The sequence below is a fragment of the Chrysemys picta genome, chromosome 2, assembly GCF_011386835.1.
Source record: "Chrysemys picta bellii isolate R12L10 chromosome 2, ASM1138683v2, whole genome shotgun sequence".
Lineage (NCBI taxonomy): Eukaryota > Metazoa > Chordata > Testudines > Emydidae > Chrysemys > Chrysemys picta.
The window spans coordinates 14,211,994-14,231,562 of record NC_088792.1 but is presented as its reverse complement, the minus strand read 5'-3'; the positions used below and the strand labels follow the sequence as shown (position 1 = coordinate 14,231,562).

At 49.2% G+C, this 19,569-nt stretch overlaps 1 protein-coding gene across 2 annotated transcripts in view; it reads left to right on the top strand.

Annotated features, from left to right (window-relative positions):
* PLCD1 (phospholipase C delta 1) overlaps window positions 1-19,569 on the top strand; it is a 98,666-nt gene that overhangs the window by 28,208 nt on the left and 50,889 nt on the right. For both annotated transcript variants that reach the window (XM_005297128.5, XM_005297127.5), the window contains exon 3: window positions 15,018-15,246. In XM_005297128.5, the coding sequence (XP_005297185.2) occupies window positions 15,018-15,246 (229 nt within the window). The remainder of the gene's footprint in view (window positions 1-15,017; window positions 15,247-19,569) is intronic.

Below are 19,569 nucleotides of genomic sequence, written 5' to 3'. Positions count from 1 at the left end.
TGTAGTCAGCTGCTACTCAGATATTTTGACACACAGTGCATGTTCCATAGTACATTGAAACACTGCATGCAGCCATCTAGGATGGGAAGTGAAGGGTTATATCCTCTCCAGTCCAAAGTACAGCAGGAATTTAGAAAGTTGGGCCCAGATTTTCAAACATATTCAGGCACCTAACTCTCAGTGATTTCAATGGGAGTTAGGCGCTGTCTGCTTCCACAGCGCCTAAGTCCCTGTGAGAATCTGGGCCCTGGACCCACATCAGGATTTGGGAAGATCTCTGGGGCTAGAGTCCTTATGCTTTTGTTAAAGTGTTCATAGGGTCTGACACTGCTCTCCCTGAATTTAATAGCACTTTTGCCTCTGACTTCAGCGGTAGCGGGATCAGGCCCTAAAAAACCACAACCTCGGCTTTTGTGTCTCCCAATCCTCTGTCGATCCCAGGCCTAGCACCATAATGAGGCATGAGTTTAGTGCTGGCCCAGCCCAGCCCCACTTCCTGAAGCACAGTGGGTTTCCCTTGGCTTGTCTCGGCACTGCCCCAGCCTGGCGCTGCTAGGCTGACGAGAGCTGGCTCACAGCCTGATGGCGATGTGGCTGCAGGACTCATCTCCTGCTCGTTCACTACAAAATCTCACTGGAAAGCAGCTCCGGTGATTTCCTGTGTACTGCCCCGTACAAGGGCGAGAAGCCGAGCCGCAGCAGGCATCAGAAACATCTCCCCCCAATGCAGCAGGGAGAGGGAGTTGTGTTTTCTCCTCAGTATGACACACAGCTTTGAAAGCAAACAGATGTATGTGTTGGATGGCAAAAATGAGAGAGAGTTTAGAAAGCTCCCTGCAGCCTGTTCCTGGAATGGAGAGAAACACCCTTGACCCTATGGGACTGTATTTCTAGTTACCACCATCCCCCCTTCATATAATGAACTGGCAGAGACTCTTCTTGGTTAGTAGCTAGCATAATACATTCATAGATTTCAAGGCCTGAAGGAACCATTGTGATCATCTAGTCCAGGGGTTCTCAAACTTCATTGCACCACGACCCCCCCCTTCTGACAATAACATTACTACATGACCCCTGGGGACGAGGGGGGGTCAGAGCCTGAGCTCTGCTACCCTGGGTGGTGGGAGAAGGGGCTGTAGCCCGAGCCCCATTGCCCCAGGTGTAGGTGGAGCTCAACCCTGGGTCCCAGCAAGTCTAATGCTGGCCCTGGCGACCCCATTAAAATGGGGTTGTGACCCACTTTGGGGGTCCCAAACCACAGTTTGAGAACCCCAGATCTAGTCTGACCTCCTGTAGAGCACAGGCCATAGAATCTTCCCAAAATAATTCCTAGACCATATCTTGTAGAAAAACATCCAATCTTGCTTTAAAAAAAATTATCTGTGGTGGGGACTCCACTTTGACCCTTGATATGTTGTTCCAATGATCAGTTTCTCTACCATTAAAAATGTGTGTCTTATGTCCAGTCTGAATTTGTCTCGCTTCAGCTTCCAGCCTGGGGATCATGTTATATCTTTCTCTGCTAGACTGAAGAGCCCATTATTAAATATTTGTTCCCCAGATAAATTCTTATAGAATGTGTTTCAGTCACCCCTTAACCTTCTCTTTGATAAGCTAAATAGACTGAGCTCAGCGAGTGTCATTGTAAGGCAGGTTTTCTAATCTTTCAGTCATTCTCGTGGCTCTTCTCTGAACTCGCTCTAATTTACCAACATCCTTCTGGAATGGTAAGCATCAGAACTGGATGCAGCATTCAAGTAGAGTGGATGGTAGTGAGTAGTTTAGAATTAAAAGCAAACGCTGGGCTGGAGTGACAGAACTGAGTTCAGCTATTTGCCCAGAAAGGATGAGTTCACTCCACTCATATAAAGCCCAAGTTTTTGGGCCCTTTGAGTGTGGGAGATCCAGGAGCTGACCTCTACCTTCCAAACCCAGGGCCAGCTGTGGGGCTGCAAAAATTTTTTTAAATGTGAGTGACTTGGCCCAAATGCCAGAGGAAGCCTGTGGCAGAAGCACGGGGACTGCCCTGGTGGTCAAACCCCCAGGTGTGAGCTTAGTCCCACAAGGCCGTCCTTCCCTTCAACCAGATTTGTTTCCTCAGGAATTAGTGTTTCAGGTTTAGGTACATTAGGGTTACCATACGTCCGGATTTCCCCGGACATGTCCTCCTTTTGTGTGCTAAAAATAGCGTCCGGGGGGAATTTGTAAAGCACTCACAATGTCCGGGATTAGCAGAGAGTGGCTGGGAGGGCTGCAGGGAAGTCCCGGGCTGGACTCAGGAGCAGCTGTAGAGGAGCCGGATCCGCCCTGCATTCTGAGCCAGCAGCTCCCTTGCAGCCCAGTCTGGCAACACTGTGCAGGGCCAGACCGGGTTTTGTTGTGCAGGGCCAGACCGGGTTTTGTTGTGCAGGGGAGCTCAGCCACGTGTCCGGCTCGGCTGCACAGAGCCCAACACTCTGTTCTGAGCAGCAGGGTAAGGAGGTCAGGGGGCAGGAAGGTTCTGGAGGTGGAGGTCAAGAAACGGGGGGGGCTTTTTGGGGGGAGTGGAGAAAGTTTTGGGCAGTCAGGGTACAGGTAGGGGGTAGGGTCCTGGGGGGCAGTTGGGGGGGGTCTTAGGAGGGGGCAGTTAGGGGACAAGGAGCGGGGGGGTAGGGGGCTGGGAGTTCTGGGGGGGCTGTCAGGGGGCAGGAGTGCGGAGAGGGATCGGAGCAGTCAGGGGACAGGGAGCAGAGGGGTTTAGATGGGTTGGGAGTTCTGGGGGGGGCTGTCAGTGGGTGGGGAGTGGTTGGATGGGGCGTGGGAGTCCCAGGGGTCTGTCTGGGGGTGGGGGTGTGGATAAAGGTTGGGGCAGTCAGGGGACAAGAGGCAGGGAGGCTTAGATAGTCCTGGGGGGCAGTTAGGGGCAGGGGTCCCAGGAGGGGGTAGTCAGGGGACAAGGAACGGGGGGAGGGTTGGGAGGTCAGGGGGGGGCGGGAAGTGGGAGGGGCAGGGGCGGGGCTAGGGCAGGGCTCCTCCCGTCCTCTTTTTTGCTCGCTGAAATATGGTAACCCTAGGTACATGTAGCCAGGCGACAACTCACCGGCACAGCAGCTCCTGCTGGTCATCCTGGGAATTAGCTCTCCAGCTCCAGAATGCCCTCTGTTGGCCGATGTCTTGCCTGCTGCTGGCCCCCCCATGTCCCTCCCAGATCCCAGTGCCCCTCTATGTCAGGGTTCTGACCCAGCAGTAACCCACATTCTGGGTCTCCCCACCCAGGGGAACCTCCAACCCCTTATCCCCACCTTGCCTCAGTGGCTACTGCCAGTCATCATCTAGCCCCTGCTCCCTGGGGCAGACTGCAGTCTATAAACCACTCATCGTCGTCAAGGGGGGTTTGGACCTGCTGCCTTTGCCTGCTCTGGGCTGCACCTCTGCAACCCCAGTACCCTTCCCAGCCTTTAGCAAGGCCTGCAGCCTGCAGGTTTTCCAGGCTGGAGCTCCCCAGCTCCTCCGGCCTTCCCCCAGCCCTGCTCCACTCTAGGTACACTGCTCAGTTCTCAGACAGCCAGGCCCACCTCTCTCCACAGCTAGAGAGAGACTCTGTCAGTTCCTGGCTCACTGGCCTTTTATAGGGCCAGCTGTGGCCTGTTTGGAGCATGGCCCCAGCTGTTGCTGCTTCCCCAATCAGCCTAACGTATTGGCTCCCAGGGGCAGCCCTTTCCCAGGGCTGTTTTAACCCCTCCCAGGCCGGAGCGGGGTAACCGCCCCGCTACAGTGCATTATAAGGTTTTACACCCTCCTCTGAATCATCGTCCCTATCTGAGACTGGTCTGTGCTACATTGATCTGTGGTGACCCCGATGAGCCCTGACACCAGGCACATCCTAGCCTCGTCACAGCTTTTGCTGCGCTGTCTCAAGCCCCCTGCACTTGGGGCCAGATGGTCGCAGTGGTAAACTGCCCTGCAGTTGGGTTGGTCCGAAGCCATGTGATTCTGGCAGGAGTAGGGAACGGTTCAGTGCTTCAGGGCGTGCACAGATGGAACAGGCCTGCTGCATCATTTCTTAGGATAGTGCAGGGGTCGGCAACCTCTGGCACACGGCTCGCCAGGGTAAGCACCCTGGCAGGCCAGACCAGTTTGTTTACCTGCTGCGTCCGCAGGTTCGGCCGATCGCGGCTCCCACTGGCCGCGGTTCGCCGCTCCAGGCCAATGGGGGCTGCGGGAAGCAGTACAGGCTGAGGGATGTGCTGGCCGCGGCTTCCAGCTGCCCCCATTGGCCTGGAGCGGCAAACCACGGCCAGTGGGAGCCGCGATCGGCCGACCCTGCGGACGCGGTAAACAAACTGGCCCGGCCCGCCAGGGTGCTTACCCTGGCGAGCCGCGTGCCAGAGGTTGCCGACCCCTCGGATAGTGCATCCTTTGTACTCCTTTGCAGCATGTCTGGTCCACTGGTCGATTTGGAGCGGCAGAGCCACGTTGCCTGCCCCCATTGGGGTGGCTTGTGTCCTGGGAGCACTGGGTGGGAGCAGTCACTGCTCTTGAATCTAGCACAGGAGTGGGGATGTGAAGAGAAGGAAGGGTCTTTGCACCTTCCCTGCCCTGCAAGGGTACCCATCCACAGGGCTGTCACAGTCCGGCCCCTTGATGTGCAGCCTGCATTAGATATAACAGAGCAGGACTCCTTGTTCATACCTTAGAGATGGAACACAGATGCAGGGCCAATATGGTGTATCCAGGCCTCCACACACAGCATAGGGGCTTCTTGTTTGTACACTTTGGAAGTTGCCAGGTCAGCCAGGAGCCCCCTGTGTGTTTTATTCACTCCAGAGAGGTCAGGCCTATAGATTTGTTACTCTGTGTTATGTTACTTGTCATTCAACTACAGCGGCAGCGTGGAGCCTGTATTGTTGCTGTCACTTATCTTCTCCCACAGGCTTCTGCTCATGAGAAGGATTTCTGTCTGGGAACAAAAAACCCGCCAAACATCAGCTCCCAGCTTTCAATGGAAAAGGGAGAGATTAGGCTGGTCTCTCGATAACAGGTCGTTCAAATGACAGGATTAACAGATGGCCAAGAGGAAATGTCTGCTTTGGGAAGCTGGCAAATAGCCAGTCAGAACAATACCTTGCGCTTTCCATCATCAAAGCATGTTACAAACCGCACTGCATTAATTAATGGAGGAGGTAGTATGTTCCTCATGTGAGGGCCTCAGGACAGATTTGTCCTATTGCCAGCTCTGATTCTGTCCTGTCCTTAAACCATGGCTAAATCACGTAGCCCTTAGCTATACTAAAAGTTGCGGGGCTTTAACTAAAATTAATTTTTAATCCATCTAATTAAGCTGGAGGAAATCCCTAATCTAGACTCACTTAAACCAGTGTAGTCCCTGCTTAACTTGGTTTAGATTAATTCAGTAAGGCCTTATCTAAACTAGGGCTGGTCGAAAACTTGACATTGAAATTGTTTTCTGAGTAAATGATATTTTTCTCCAAAAGTGTCTGCTTTTTGTGGAAAATGGCTTTTTGTGAACACACCAAAACTAAACATTTTTGGCTGAAAATTTTTGATCAAGAAATGCCACTTCAGTGCCTCATGGGAGTTGTAGTTCAGGTACCTTATTCCCCCATTCTCCTCTATGGGTTGGATTCCCCAGCTGGACTACATCTCTCATGATACAGCACGACCCATCATACACTGCAGTGGCTCAGCCAGATGGGAAATGTAGTCCAGGTAGGGAGTCCAGCTCATAAAAGAAAACTGGGACATGGAGCACATGAACTATAACTCCCATGAGCCATCATGGCAGCATTTTCAAATCAAATTGTTTGGGCATTGATTGAAAATTTTTAATTTTGGCTTAACAATTTTAGCTTTTAATTTTTTTGCTGAAACGTTTTAATTTTTCACAGAAAAAAAAAGCCCTTTTCCGATCAGCTCTCGTACATCAGTTTAATGGACTCGATTTAAAAAGTAACTTACTGATGCAAACTAAACCGATTTAAGCACAACTTAAAACATTTTAAGTGCATCTACCATGGGAATTTGCACCAGTTTAACTAGATCAAATTTAAATCAATTTACTTTAACCAGAGCAACTCTTTGAGTATAGACAAGGCATTAACCTCTCCATGTCTCAGTTCCGTCTTCTATAAAAGAGGAATAATAACAGGGGTATTGTGGGGATTCAGGTCTGGAAGGCATTTTGCAATCTTCAATTGGAAGGTGTTCTACAAGTCCAGAGTAGTATTACTCATTAATCCTCTCAACACTCTTGTGTAGTAGATAAGTATCATCCCTACTTACCCTTATTGAAAAGCCCTATAGAATTGAATACAAAATGGTAACTTTCCTATCGAATGTTTGAGCCGTCCTTTAGACGGGCTACTGAATCCCATGCATGGTTTAAAACCTACTGAAAAGATCTCATTCCTTTTCAAATTCTATAGGTATGCAGAGTAATTCTAGAGAACCTTATTATTTTCCTTGGTTTCTGTTTAGTCCCTGTTAATTTCTACAGCATTTTTCCATACGGGTTTGCAGAAGATTTAGCCCAAAATTTGGTGAAAATGTGGCTGCCCATGTTTAGGCACCTAAATATAAGTGTCCTAATTTTCAAAGTTCCTGAGTCTCTACAGTTGCCATTGAGTCCAATGGGAATAACACACAAGGGACCAGATTCTTAGCTGGTGTAAATCAGGATAGCTCCAGTGAAGTCCGTTTATACCAGCCATTAGAAGTGATAGATTTTAAGGCCAGAAGGGACCATTATAATCAACTAGCCTGACCTCCTGCATAGCACAGGCCAAAGAATTTCGCCCAGTGATTTCTACATCTAGCTTAATAACTTGTGGTTAAAACAGAGTGTACGCGTTAGAACGTCCAATCCCGATTTAAAGATTCCAAAGGATGGCGAATCCACCACATCCCTGGGGAATCTGTTCTAACAGCTAATTACCCCCACTGTTTAAAAAATGCCTCATTTCCAATTGAACTTTGCTGACTTCAACTTCCAGCTCTATGAAGGATGTGTTTTTATATAGTTTGGGCATAGTGCATGATTAGTGCAAAAACTGTTCCATTGATGGACTGTATGATCAGTGTTTATCAGAAAGCCATTCATGACTGAGGCTGGGTCTACACTACCCGCCTGAATCGGCGGGTAGAAATCGATCTCTCGGGGATCGAATTATCGTGTCTCGTCGGGACGCGACAATTGATCCCCGAATTGACGCTCTTACTCCACCAGCGGAGGTGGGAGTAAGCGCCGTCGACGGGGAGCCGCGGAGGTCGATTTTGCCGCCGTCCTCACAGCGGGGTAAGTCGGCTCCGATACTTCGAATTCAGCTACGCTATTTGCGTAGCTGAATTTGCGTATCTTAAATCGACCCCGCCCCCCATAGTGAAGACCTGCCCTGAGTTATTATGGGGGTTTAGGCAGTTTCCTTTAAAACCCTTTTAAAAGTTAAAAGGGTTACAAATCAGGGTTACTGATTTTACCAAGCAGATGCAACGTTTGAATCTCTGATGCATCAACCCAGCTAAATTTACTGTAGAAAGAAAGGAAGGGGTGTGATATGGTGCCAAGGTTACTCTTTGCCAGTCAATGAATGAAATGCTTAGGGCAATGAAGTCAATATAATTATTAATAATTATTATTTATTATTTGTATTATTGTATCACCTAGTAGCCCCAGGTCATGTACTAGGACTCTACTGTGCTAGGGACTGTACACAAACAGAACAAAAAAAGCTTACAATGCAAGTACTGTATAAGACAAGAGACATCAAACAGATAGATACTCACAGACAGATGGGGGAGTACAAGGGAACAGTGAGATAATATTGGTCAGCATGATGCACACTGGACTCATCTTACCAACAACCTAACTGTTGTCAAGATCTTTGTAGGCTTTACAGAAAAGGAGAGCTTAAAGGAGGGTTTTGAAGGAGGATCATGCATTAGTTTTACAGATGTTTACAGGGAGCTCCTCTCAAGCATGTGGGGCAGCAGAAGAGAAAGCACAAGGTGCTTGATTGGAAATTTATCAAGTGGGCAATGGAGGGTGGCACGAAGGATTCAGAGGCAGTAGTTGACCTTTCAGTACTGAACAAGAGCTGAGAGGTAGGGTGGGTTTAGGCTGTGAAGGGCCTTAAACATGAAGAGTAGTAGCTCATGTTTGCTGTGACCGAGAAGAGGGAGCCAGTGGAGAGATGCAAAGAGAGGGGTGACATGGCGAAACTATACACCCAACAACCAGTCCATTGAAATGACCACTTCTCTCCCCTGATTGGCTGTACAGTTTTTCAGGAATTTTGGCTCCACAGCCAGATGTCTTTGTCTCTGAAAATATTTGCTGATGGGAATGTATTATGCAAGGCTCAAGTCACTGTGAAAACAAAACCATCTGACTGATAAGTCTATTGATAATGAGTGTTTATCAAAGTCTCTCAAGTTTTATCAAATGCAGACCTGCCCAGCTTTGCATTTTAAATCAGCCTGTTGCATATCTTGGGCTATTTGCCTGCTGGGCAGTCTGCTGGCAAGATATTGTCCCTATTCTCCACAGCACACGTTCTGCATGGATTGTGACAGGCCACGTGTCATGTTTTAGGGCCAAATTCAGAGGTTATGTGTAAGGGGCAGTAGTGGTAAGTGGGTGTGAGCCTAAAATAGAACTAAGGGATTCTAAAGGCAGTCTAAACAGGTCTCCGATACCGTGGTACTGAGCATGACATAAAAATCTAGATGAATGGATTATAGAGGGAATCTTATAATGTGCTTAAAATTTATGCACCAGATTTTTGTAAAACGTGTGTACGTCTTAGATGATCCCACAATGAAGAGCAGAGTTTTACAACCCTGGACCTTCTCTGTGAAGGGAGATTTGTTGAATTCTAGACTGAATTGGTTGCAGAAGTCATAATCATTTTAGCTTTTAGCCCTTAATTGTTAATCACCTTCAGTGCAGCTGAAAGAAACCACGTTACCTTGTTAAACAAACAGAATAATGTTGACGCTTGCTGTGCCCAGCACGTTGTGTTTATTGTGATATGCAGGCTCTCTGCAGATGTCCTAGCTGATGCTGTGGCTTTGTGGTTGGATAGTGTCTGTTATCTGCTCTTGACAGTGTGCCAGACAGATCTTGCAGAGCTTAAACTGAAAGGCAGCTGGATAGAGAATGGTGAGCTTTACCTTGACAGACAGTTCTGTATGCAAATATGGTGGCTAGCTATTAGCATGTGGATAAACCTCTCATTTATATTTCCTGGCAGTAAACAGATCTGATTCACTGAGTCAATTACAGTGTGTGAGAATAACTCAATGTCACGGAATACCACGTAGTACTGTCAGCTAATTAATAGGGAAAGGAATGTTGTCTGGCAGCTACATTAGGTGACTCCTGATTTCCATTTCCAACCCTGACACTGTTGTGCTGTGTGATCGTACCCAGGGCCGGCTCCAGGGTTTTGGCTGCTCCAAGCAGCCAAACAAACAAACAAAAAAAGCCGCGATCACGATCTGCGGCGGCAATTCGGCAGGAGGTCCTTTGCTCCGAGCAGGAGTGAGGGACCGTCCGCCGAATTGCCGCCGAACAGCTGGACGTGCCGCCCCTCTCCGAAGTGGCCGCCCCAAGCACCTGCTTGGTAAGCTGGTGCCTGCAGCCGGCCCTGATCGTACTGAATCACTTAACTTTTCTGTTCCTCAGGTTAGCCACCTGAAAAGAAGGGCTAATAAAGCCTGATGCACAGGGGTGTTTGGAGACTAAGGGTTTGTCTACACATGAACGTTAATCTGTAAAAAGGTAGGGTGTACATTTAAAGCAGATTATCTGTTTGAACTGATGTCCCGGACCGGGGCCAGAACTATGCAAGTCTCCTTGTGTTTTGCTGTAGGCATTTGCCTATATACAAATCAACTCCTTAGCAGATATTAACATCCAGGCAAAGCAGGAAGCAGTGATAAACTTTCTGTTCTGTTCTCAGTTACACCCATGCAGCTCCACGAACTTTCGTTGGGTCTATCTGTTTGCTAAATTTGTCCCATTTTTGTTCCTCTGCTATAAACGTCTCTGTTTCTGACTCCTTTTCACTGTTAGCTGATCTGTGTGTCCCTACTGTACAGTGTTTGCTTAGTTTGGGGCTCAGCCTTAGCTATTCATGTACAGTAGCCTCCCTGTTCTGTGGCAGCTGATAATGTTTTTGCACTAGGCCTGGTCCCAGATTTTCCAATGAGAGCAAAGAGATAATGTTTGGAAATAGATCAGCCCAGTTGCTTTGGCTTCAGCTCTTGTCTTTAGAGATGAATGCATTCTTTGAGCTGTATAAAGCTTTTTAAAAAATCCCCATCCACCCAATAAATGTCTTTTAAAAATCTTCACACTCACACGTTGTCTCTTGAGCTCTTGCTTAATTAGTTACTCCTGAGGGAATTCTGCACCAAAAACTTAAAAATTCTGCGCACAATATTGTACAATTCTGCAAATGTTATATGTCAATAAATAAATGTCGCCTCTGCTCCCCACTGCCATGCTGCAACCTCCACATTTATTTATTGACAAATAAAAATTGCAGATTTTTGCAGAATTTTAAAACATTGTGTACAGAATTTTATTTTTTTGGTGCAGAATTCCCTCAGGAGTAGCTGGTGAAGCAACTCACCAGGGTTAGTAGTGCCACACCAGGTGCATCAGGTGTGGGCAGGCAGGCTCAGCCCAGCAGGATCCAAGTGTGAGGGGGGTCCGGTGTGGGGTGAGAGGGTTCTGGGTGGGGCAATCTGGGTGTGGGTGGCGCAGTGTGGGGGTCTGGGTGCGGGGTGATGTGGATGCACAAAGCTCATCGGGGGGGGGTTCCAGGTGCAGGGGCAATGGGACTCTGCAGGTGGGTCCAGTTGAAGGTGGTTGGGGCTCAGTGGGGGGTCTGGGTGCTGGGGGAGTGGGGCTTGGTGGGGTCGGGGTCTGGGTGCGAAGGGACTTGTGGGGTAGTCCAGGTGCATAGGGGGTGATGCTTATCAGTATAGAGGTTCTAGTATGGGGGGCTCAGTGGGCCTGGGGGGTCTGTGGGGGTCCAGATGCAAGGGGGAGGGACTCAGCAGAGGGTGGTCTGGGTGCAGGGGTGGAGGTCCAGAGGCGGGAGGCTTGGGACTCGGTGTGGGGATCTGGGTATGGGGGGATCCAGATGTCCGGGGGTTGGGCAGATGGAGGAGCAGCTTCCTGTACAGTGACCCCTCGCCCTGCGGCTGAGGACCGATGGGGGCAGGATGTGTCGGTTAGTGCAGAGCTGGGGTAGGTTTCTGGGAGTGGGTCTGACCTGGCCCTGGCCACTCCATGCAGGGGAAGAGCGTTCCTTCCCCACCCTGAGCCCAGCTGGAACTAGCAACTGAGCCTGCTGCAGGGTAGGAGCCACTGGCCAGGGTGGGGCTGCGGAGAGCCAGGTGCGGGAGGAGGGGCTCGGTGGGGTGGGGGTTCAGGTGCGAGGGTTCGTTTGGGAAGTTCTGGGTGCGGGGAGTGAGGCTTGGCTGGGGGGTCTGGGTATGGAGGGTTTGGGTGGACGGGAGATGGGTCTGACCTGGACAGGCAGGGGCGTCTCCAGCCCCGCCCCCCTGCAGTGATTTACTTCTCTGCCAACTGCTCTGGGTGCCCAAAACGACGGGCCCACGCTGCTGGGGAGGGGCATCTGACTGCTCTTGCAGTTTCCCTTAGCTTCGCTGTCAGAAAGTCATTTTTCTGCATGGAAGCAAAGAAATCTGCATGGGACATGAATTCTGGGCACGCACAGTGGTGCAGAATTCCTTCAGGAGTAATCAGTTTATATCCTGTCCCCAGCCTCCCACTTACCTTCTCTAACCAGAGCAGCTCTCTCTACCCAATCCCCCTTGTATCAGCAGTAGCCCTTGCAGTGTACCATAGAGTCTTTTCAGGGACAGTTTTTAAGTCCTTCCCCTGTTTCCACCCCCAATGGACTCATCTTGCAAGATGAGTGGTCTCCAACCTTTTTACACCCAAGATCACTTTTTTAATTTTTAAGGGCAACCCAGGATCTACCCCACGCCTTCCCTGAGGGCCCGCCCTTCCCCAAAGCCCCACCCCACTCACTCTATTCCCCCCCCTCCATCACTCGTTCTCCCACCACTCACTTTCATCAGGCTGGGGTAGGGGGTTGGAGTTCGGGAGGGGGTGCGGGCTCTGGGTTGGGGCCGAAGGGTTTTCAGTGTGGGAGGGGGCTCTGGGCTGAGCCTGGGGCAGGGGGTTGGGGTCCAGGAGGGGGTGAGGGGTGCAAGCTCTGGAAGGGAGTTTGGGTGCAGGAGGGGGCTCCGGGCTGGGGCAGAGTGTTGGGGTGCAGGAAGGGATATAGGGTGCTGGATCTGGGAGCGGGACCAGGGCTGGGGCTTGGGGTGCAGGAGGGGGTTCGGGTGCAGGAGAGGGTTTGGGGTGCTGGCTCCGGGAGGGGGCTCAGGGCTGGGGTGTGGCTTCCCACTGGGCAGCACTTACCCCGGCGGCTCCCGGTTGGCGGCGCAGCGTGGCTGCTACTAAGGCAGGCTCCCTGCCTACCCCGGCCCGATGCTGCTCCCAGAAGGGGCCAATGTGCCCCTGCAGCCCCTGGGTGTGGGAGGGGCGGGGGCCATGTGGCTCCACGCCCTGCCCCTCTCTGCAAGCACCGCCCCGCAGCTCCCATTGGCCACAGCTCCCCGTTCCTGGCCAATGGGAGCTGCAGAGGCGAAGCGTGCAGGCAGGAGCAGTGCATGGAGGGAGACCCCTGTCCCTATTAGGGCTGTGCTGACCGCTTCCAGGAGTGGCGTGGGGCCAGGGCAGGGAGGGAGCCTGCCTTAGCGGCAGCCCTGCTACCCCACTGGAGATCGCGATTGACTGGCAGACCCTCTAGTATCGATCAGTCGATCGCGATCGACCGGTTGGTAACCACTGTGCTAGATCATGGGGTCTGGACCATGGGTTCCAGAGAATCAGTTCTATATTTCCTATTGGATTAAAAACTTCTGAAGTTTTATTTATTGTTTGCACAAGCAGCCATCCTTTCCTAAGTCCTAACCATCTAGGAATCGACAGTTAAAACTTCCGCAGTGACACATTAGGAGTAAGGTGGTCTGTGCTCTACTGCTGCCCAGCCACTGGTTCATATGGGATGGAGTGGCTGGGGCCGTAGCTAAGTGGTAGGGCACAGGCTTAGCACATATGAAGCCCGAGATTTAATCCAGGGCATTTCCTCCACATAGAAACTGGTGGGCCAACTCACGAGCCAGAGTATCAAATAATCTAATAGCAGCAGAAGGTCAGCTCCTTTCTTCAGGATGGGTTTATTTCTCCAAACCAAGAGTCCAGCATAAATAAAACAGTTAACTAGGTCCTTTCCTCTGACCCAGCGTCCCCTGCAGGTCTCTCCCTCCCCACTGAGCAGTTAGTCAGTGCTTAGGGCCTCAGGTTACACAGATTTGTTTAATAAGGTGTGTTTCTGTCCACATATCGAACAGGCATCTGTTTCTCTGTTTATTTAGGTTTTCTCTAATATCCACCTTGATTATTTGGCATGGATTTAGCTTCTACAGCTGCGGTCAATTTCCCCCAGATGATGCCACACAGATCAGATTGTGTGGTTTACATTTGAACTGGGTGTCCTGATTCCCCACAGCAAATGGGATCAAATCTGCCCTCGATGATGGGACTGGAGTAGCATGGGCGTAGCTGAGGCCTGTAGTTTGGCCTGTTATTGCCAGTTTTGGCCAACTGCTTTGACGCTTTATCTTGAACAAACAAGAAAATGGGCCTGATTCTTCCCCCACTTATACCAGTTTAACACTAGTGTGACTTTTGATTTACATCAGTGTGAGAAGAGAATCTAGCCCAAAGTGCTTTCCCTTTTCATAGTCTTCAAACAGAAGGCAGACAGTATTAACAGAAGGGACCAGTGTTCTGGCCCTGCTCCTGCTCCCATTGAAGATTAGACCCTCTGTTTTTATTAGGGCTGGGTTTTTAAGCAATTCTTCTGTGATAAGAATAGATGAAGTTGATATGATTAGCAGGCTGAGATACTGTTATACACTGAGGTAACACTTCCCCAACATTTGTTAAATATACTGCACCTAACGCTATATACACATCAGAATAGTCTAGCTGTTCCAAATAGCTGAAGCTCTCAAAGCATTTGACAGACGGGGTATCAAAGGCATAGAGAGCTTAAGGCCACATTAGTGATTTTGGGTGTTTGTTTCTGGGCACCATTTGAGACACCTAAAGAGTAATCTTCCGAATGCGATGAGCACCTTCTCTCTGAAAATTAGCCCCTGTAAATGTGTTTCAAGTTGTGCACCCAAAATAATTACTTTGGTTTGAAAAATCTTGGCCTTAATGACAAGATCACACATCAAGTCAATAGCAGAGTCAAGACTAGATCCCAGGCCTCCTGACAGTCAGTCCGGGGCTCTAAACAGTAGACATCGCTAGTCTCACATTGCTACTTCCAGGATGAGTCCTGTTTATTTGTTAAAATGATGATAGAAGCGAAGAACAAAGGAGAGCTTCCTCCTCTCTTGATACGGCTGCTCCCTCCTTTTGATCAGGGGCAGCTCTATGTATTTTGCCGCCCCAAGCACAGCAATCAGGTGGCTTTCGGCGGCGCGCCTGTGGGAGGTCCATATGTAACGCGGATTCGGCAGCATGCCTGCGGGAGGTCCACCAGTCCCGCGTCTTTGGCGTACCCGCCCCCGAATTGCCGACAAAGCCGCGGGACTGGCGGACATCCCACAGGCATGCCGCTGAAGGCTCCCTGACTGCCGGCCCCACAGTGACCGGCAGGCCGCCCCCCGCGGCTTGCCGCCCCAGGCACGCGCTTGCTGCGCTGGTGCCTGGAGCCGCCCCTGCTTTTGATCATTCTGTTTGTGAGAGGTGGGGAAAAAGTCCTTCGGGCCTTGCAGGGAGTGGTTATTGGAAAAGGAAAATAAAGAGTTATTTGTTAATATCCGCCTCAGAGCAGAGATAAGACTGGCTAACCCCCCCACCCCATTGATAGCAGGAGCCTTTGTTTCCACAGTCTCCATTGAAGATATTCGGGATGTGAGGCCTGGTCACATGACAGAGGGGATGGAAAAGTACGCCAAAGATGTCCCTGAGCATCGCTGTTTTTCCATCATCTTTAAAGACCAACGGAAAAACCTGGATCTTATTGCCAGTTCTGAAGATGATGCCAACCACTGGACTGCAGGCCTGAAGAAAATCATAGCCAAGAACAATTCCATGAGCCAGAGGCAGAAACTCCAACAGTATCCTTTGCATTTTAAAAGAGATTAATTATCCAACCACAACAAAGATGCACTTGTCTGTCTCAGTTGGGGTATTTGTATGTGTGTGCGGGGGTGCAAAACTGCACTATGAACAGGGCACTGAGTCAGTCTCCTCTCACATTGACTTTACATCTGTATAACTCTATGGACTTACTCCTGATTTATACTGATGTGAAAGTCCTTTAAACAAAGAAATGTCTCATTGAGGACTTAAGATAAAAAAGCCATTAGTTCCTAGATTCTTCAGGGATTTGATTCATTCACCATGAACTCCAGGATGGGAATTTCTTGGCAATTAATGACAGGCTTGTAGTGTTTATGATGTTTTATAGAAGTGTAATGCAAAGGAGCTGATTTTCCTCTTTCGTGCACCAATTTTACATCAGTGTCGTTCCACTGACTTTAATGGAGTTCCTCCTCATTTACGCCAGCGTGGGAGGAATACCTCTCCCTGAAGAGCTCGCGTGCTATATAGACACACTACAAACAAGGAGAGGGGGAAAGGAATGCAACAGAGAAGCAAAGCCAGTGAGTCCCTGGGTGAAATCCTGGCCCAATTGAAGTCAATAGGAGTTTTCCCTCTGGCTTCAATAGAGCCAGAATTTCATGCACTGGGCTATAGATCCCTGAGCATCCATAGGCTTCGCTGCCATATTAAAAGTGAGGGTGGTTGTGGGCTGCATTTTTTTAACTCTTTGGACCACATTTGGCCTTTTGGATGCTCTGTGGGTCTCCCTGCTATTAAAGCAACCTACCTGAATCAGCATTCTTGAGAGGCTCTGACCCACTGGTTGTCTTGTGAGTGCCAAGTACACTAACCTGGATGGACTTTACAGATATTGCACCATCCCTTGTCCTTTTATAGGTTATTCAACATATTTATTCATGCTGTGGTCTCACACTCTGTGGGGGAGAAGGGGACAGGTTTTTCTCCCCACAGAGGTCCCTCGGTACCACCAGCAGGACTGTCAAGCTGAATTAGCCATTAGTCAGCCTGCCACATCCCTCTCTCCCTTAGGTTGTGCTTTGACTAGAATCTGGGGTGTTAAGTCTATTGAAGTTGGATTTCTCAGTGGAACCTGCATTGTCTTTTCACTGGAGACAGGGCATCTCTTGAAGCTCATGACAGAAGCTTTTGGTAAGACACAGAATCTCCCATGAACCCTTACTGCATTTAACCTGTGGGTGATTCAGAGTCCTAGTTCCAATGTTATTGCGTGGCAAGTACAAATCCTGATTGCCATTCAGAAACAAAAACCAGCTCTGGAGAGAGAAGAAGGTGCCAGCACTTATCTGGCAGCAAAACAGTCGCAGACATAGAGGTTTTATTGTAGTTTGCTGCCACTATTGAGAGTTGGTTGGAAAATTAACTCTGGAAGGGAGAGGCTTAAAGATTCTTTGAGTGGCAAAACAGTCATCAGGAGCAGGGAAGTTTGCCATTCATCTCTCAATTTTGCATCTATTGCTGCAGCACAGTGCATGCAAGCTATTGACTTGCAGATAATGAGGGATCTCATGCCCATCATAGAATCATAGAATCATAGAAGGGTAAGACTGGAAGGGACCTTGAGAGGTCATCTAGTCCAGTCCCCTGCACTCAAGGCAGGACTAAGTAATAACTAGACCATTCCCGACAGGTGTTTGTCCAACCTGTTCTTAAAAACCTCCAATGATGGAGACTCCACAACCTCCCTAGACAATTTGTTCCAGTGCTTAGCTACCCTGACAGGAAGTTTTTCTTAATGTCCATCCCAAATCTGCCTTGCTGCAGTTTAAGTCCATTGCTTCTTTTCCTGTCCTCAGAGGTTAAGGAGAACAATTTTTCACCCCCCTTCTTGTAACAATCTTTTATGTACTTGAAAACTGTTATCATGTCCCCTCTCAGTCTTCTCTTCTCCAGAATACACAAGGCTGTTTTTTTCAATCTTTCCGTATAGGTCATGTTTTCTAGACCTGTAATCATTTTTGTTGCTCTCCTCTTGACTTTCTCCAGTTTCTCCACATCTTTCCTGAAATGTGGTGCCCAGGACTGGACACAGTACTCCAGCTGAGGCCTTATAAGTGCTGAGTAGAGCAGAAGAATTACTTCTCGTGTCTTTCTTTTCTGATAGCAGTCTGTGATTGTCGCTAAACAGCATGATACTTCAAGAGAGTGAGAATCAACCAAATAGCTTTTGCTTACCACCAGTTCCAAGGTCCTTAAAGCCACTAGGAGATTGTGTGTTTTTTCAACACTTAGGCCCAGATTCTGCCCTCAGATGTATGCAGGCATGTCTGGTTGAAGTTACTGGCTTGACCAGCACTGACCAAACAATGCAGAATTGTTGCCACAGTGCCATTGAGCGAATGATGTAGCCCATCCTCTTGGGAGGAAGGCGCTGCCTGCGTCAACAAAGCTCGAATTTAACTTCCTCCTTATTTCAGTTCAGCCACTCCTCTCGCACTGTGCCTTGTGCTCCCATCTGGAGCCAACCCACTGCTGGGTCAGTACTTTCTCCTCTGTCGCCACCATCTTGCTACATTAGCTCCTCTGTGCCTTGTTGTGACTCGTGGGTGGGGGACCTTCACTAGGTCTTTCTACTACTTCAGAACCTCTGGATGTACCAGAGGTTCTAGTGCTGGCCCCAGCATCTTCAGCTGGAGGGCTCTGAACCTGGATGTTAGCTAGTCTGTCCCAGTGCTCACAGTCTGGGGACTATTTTTCCTGCTAGTAAAGCTCTGGTCTTCTCGTTACAGTGCAGCATTCCTGCCTGGCTTTCTTCTGACATTGCTCTGAATCTGCCTGTCTCTGGCGCTGAGGTGTTTGCTGAGCCGAATTAGGGGTTTAGTGCTTACCACTGGGACTTCCCTAATCCAATTAGCCCTTGATAATGAGGGACCTCCCTGACTCCTGTCCCGCTAAGGTCATTAATTTTCTTGTGACCGCCACAGTGGATAGGGGTCTATTAAATCCGAATTCCTCCAGCTCTTAATATCATGTATTTCCCTCACAAGTCTTCGCTGGTTTATGGTGACTTTCCATCACCTCCTACTTTATCTCCCTTTGGCTTTCATTGGGAACATAACTACAGGAATTGTCATAGTGGATCAGACAAGATTTCCTGTCTTCAACAGCAACCAAGGCCAGATGTTTCAGAGGCAGATGGAAACCCTAAGCTGCACCTAACTGCAATATTGTAGAATATCATAGCATAGGGAGAGGGAATTTACTGTACCGTATCATGTAATACAGGATCACCAGAATTTCTTCCTGACCCCAGCTAGTGATCAGGGCGTGCCCTGAACTCTGAGGAAGGATGGCCCTTGTTTCCCAAACATTTTTGGCATCCCCACTTCAGTTGAGACTTTCCTCATCACTTGGGCTGACCCCCAAATTTAGCTCCCTTCTTAATTCAATTCAGCCACTCCTCTTGCACTGTGCCTCATGCTCCCACCTGCAGCCAAACCACCATCTCGCTGCTAGGTTTCACTTCGGTGGCCACCATCTTGCTACACTGGCTCCTCTATGCCTCCTTGGTACTCATGGGTAGGGGGCCTTCACTAGGGCTCATGAAAGTTATTGCCTTCTAGAGCCTTCCTTTCTGGAGAAGCCCATGGCTGGGATGGGGGGCTGCCAGAAATAATATTTGCCTGGCTGTTTTCATTCTAGTTAACATTTGTGATGACTGCACGCTTCCACCACCACCTCTGTGGGAGTCACGGCTACAAAAAAGCCGCCTCTGGAGCATGTCCAATTGAAACCACTGAACTATTTCCGTCTAAGAGTAGAGATGATTGTATCTAAATAACAATAACATTTGTTCGGAGCAAAGGCTGCAATTTCCGAAGTGGAAACATGCCTCTCTCTCTTTAACTCCTAGTCAGAATCCAAGTTAAATGGGATGGGGAGGCAAACAGTATTTCTGGAAGAATAATTATGGTGGACTGTTGGCGTCCAGTCTGGGACAGTTACTATCAGTCCAACCCAACCTGGAATTACAGAACAGCAAGATTCTCATTTTAGGTTTGCTGATGTTTAATTAAAGCCTGGAATTTAAACTTAGTCTTTCTTCAGTGGATGTGCCTGGAAGTGTGGTTTGATGTGAAAGTTTCTTGAAAAGAAATGGGCATCATATATATGAATACAGATAGATAGGAAAGAAGTGTTGGGGGCCCTTGGTCCATTCTTCCCCTGCCAGGGCAGGGTTGTTCTCTGCAGTACATTTTCCCGTGCTTGCCACCCTAGTTTAAAGACATGAACATGGAATAAAATCAAGCAGTTCACAGATGGTTTTTGATGCTTCTGTATATACAGTAGTGCCC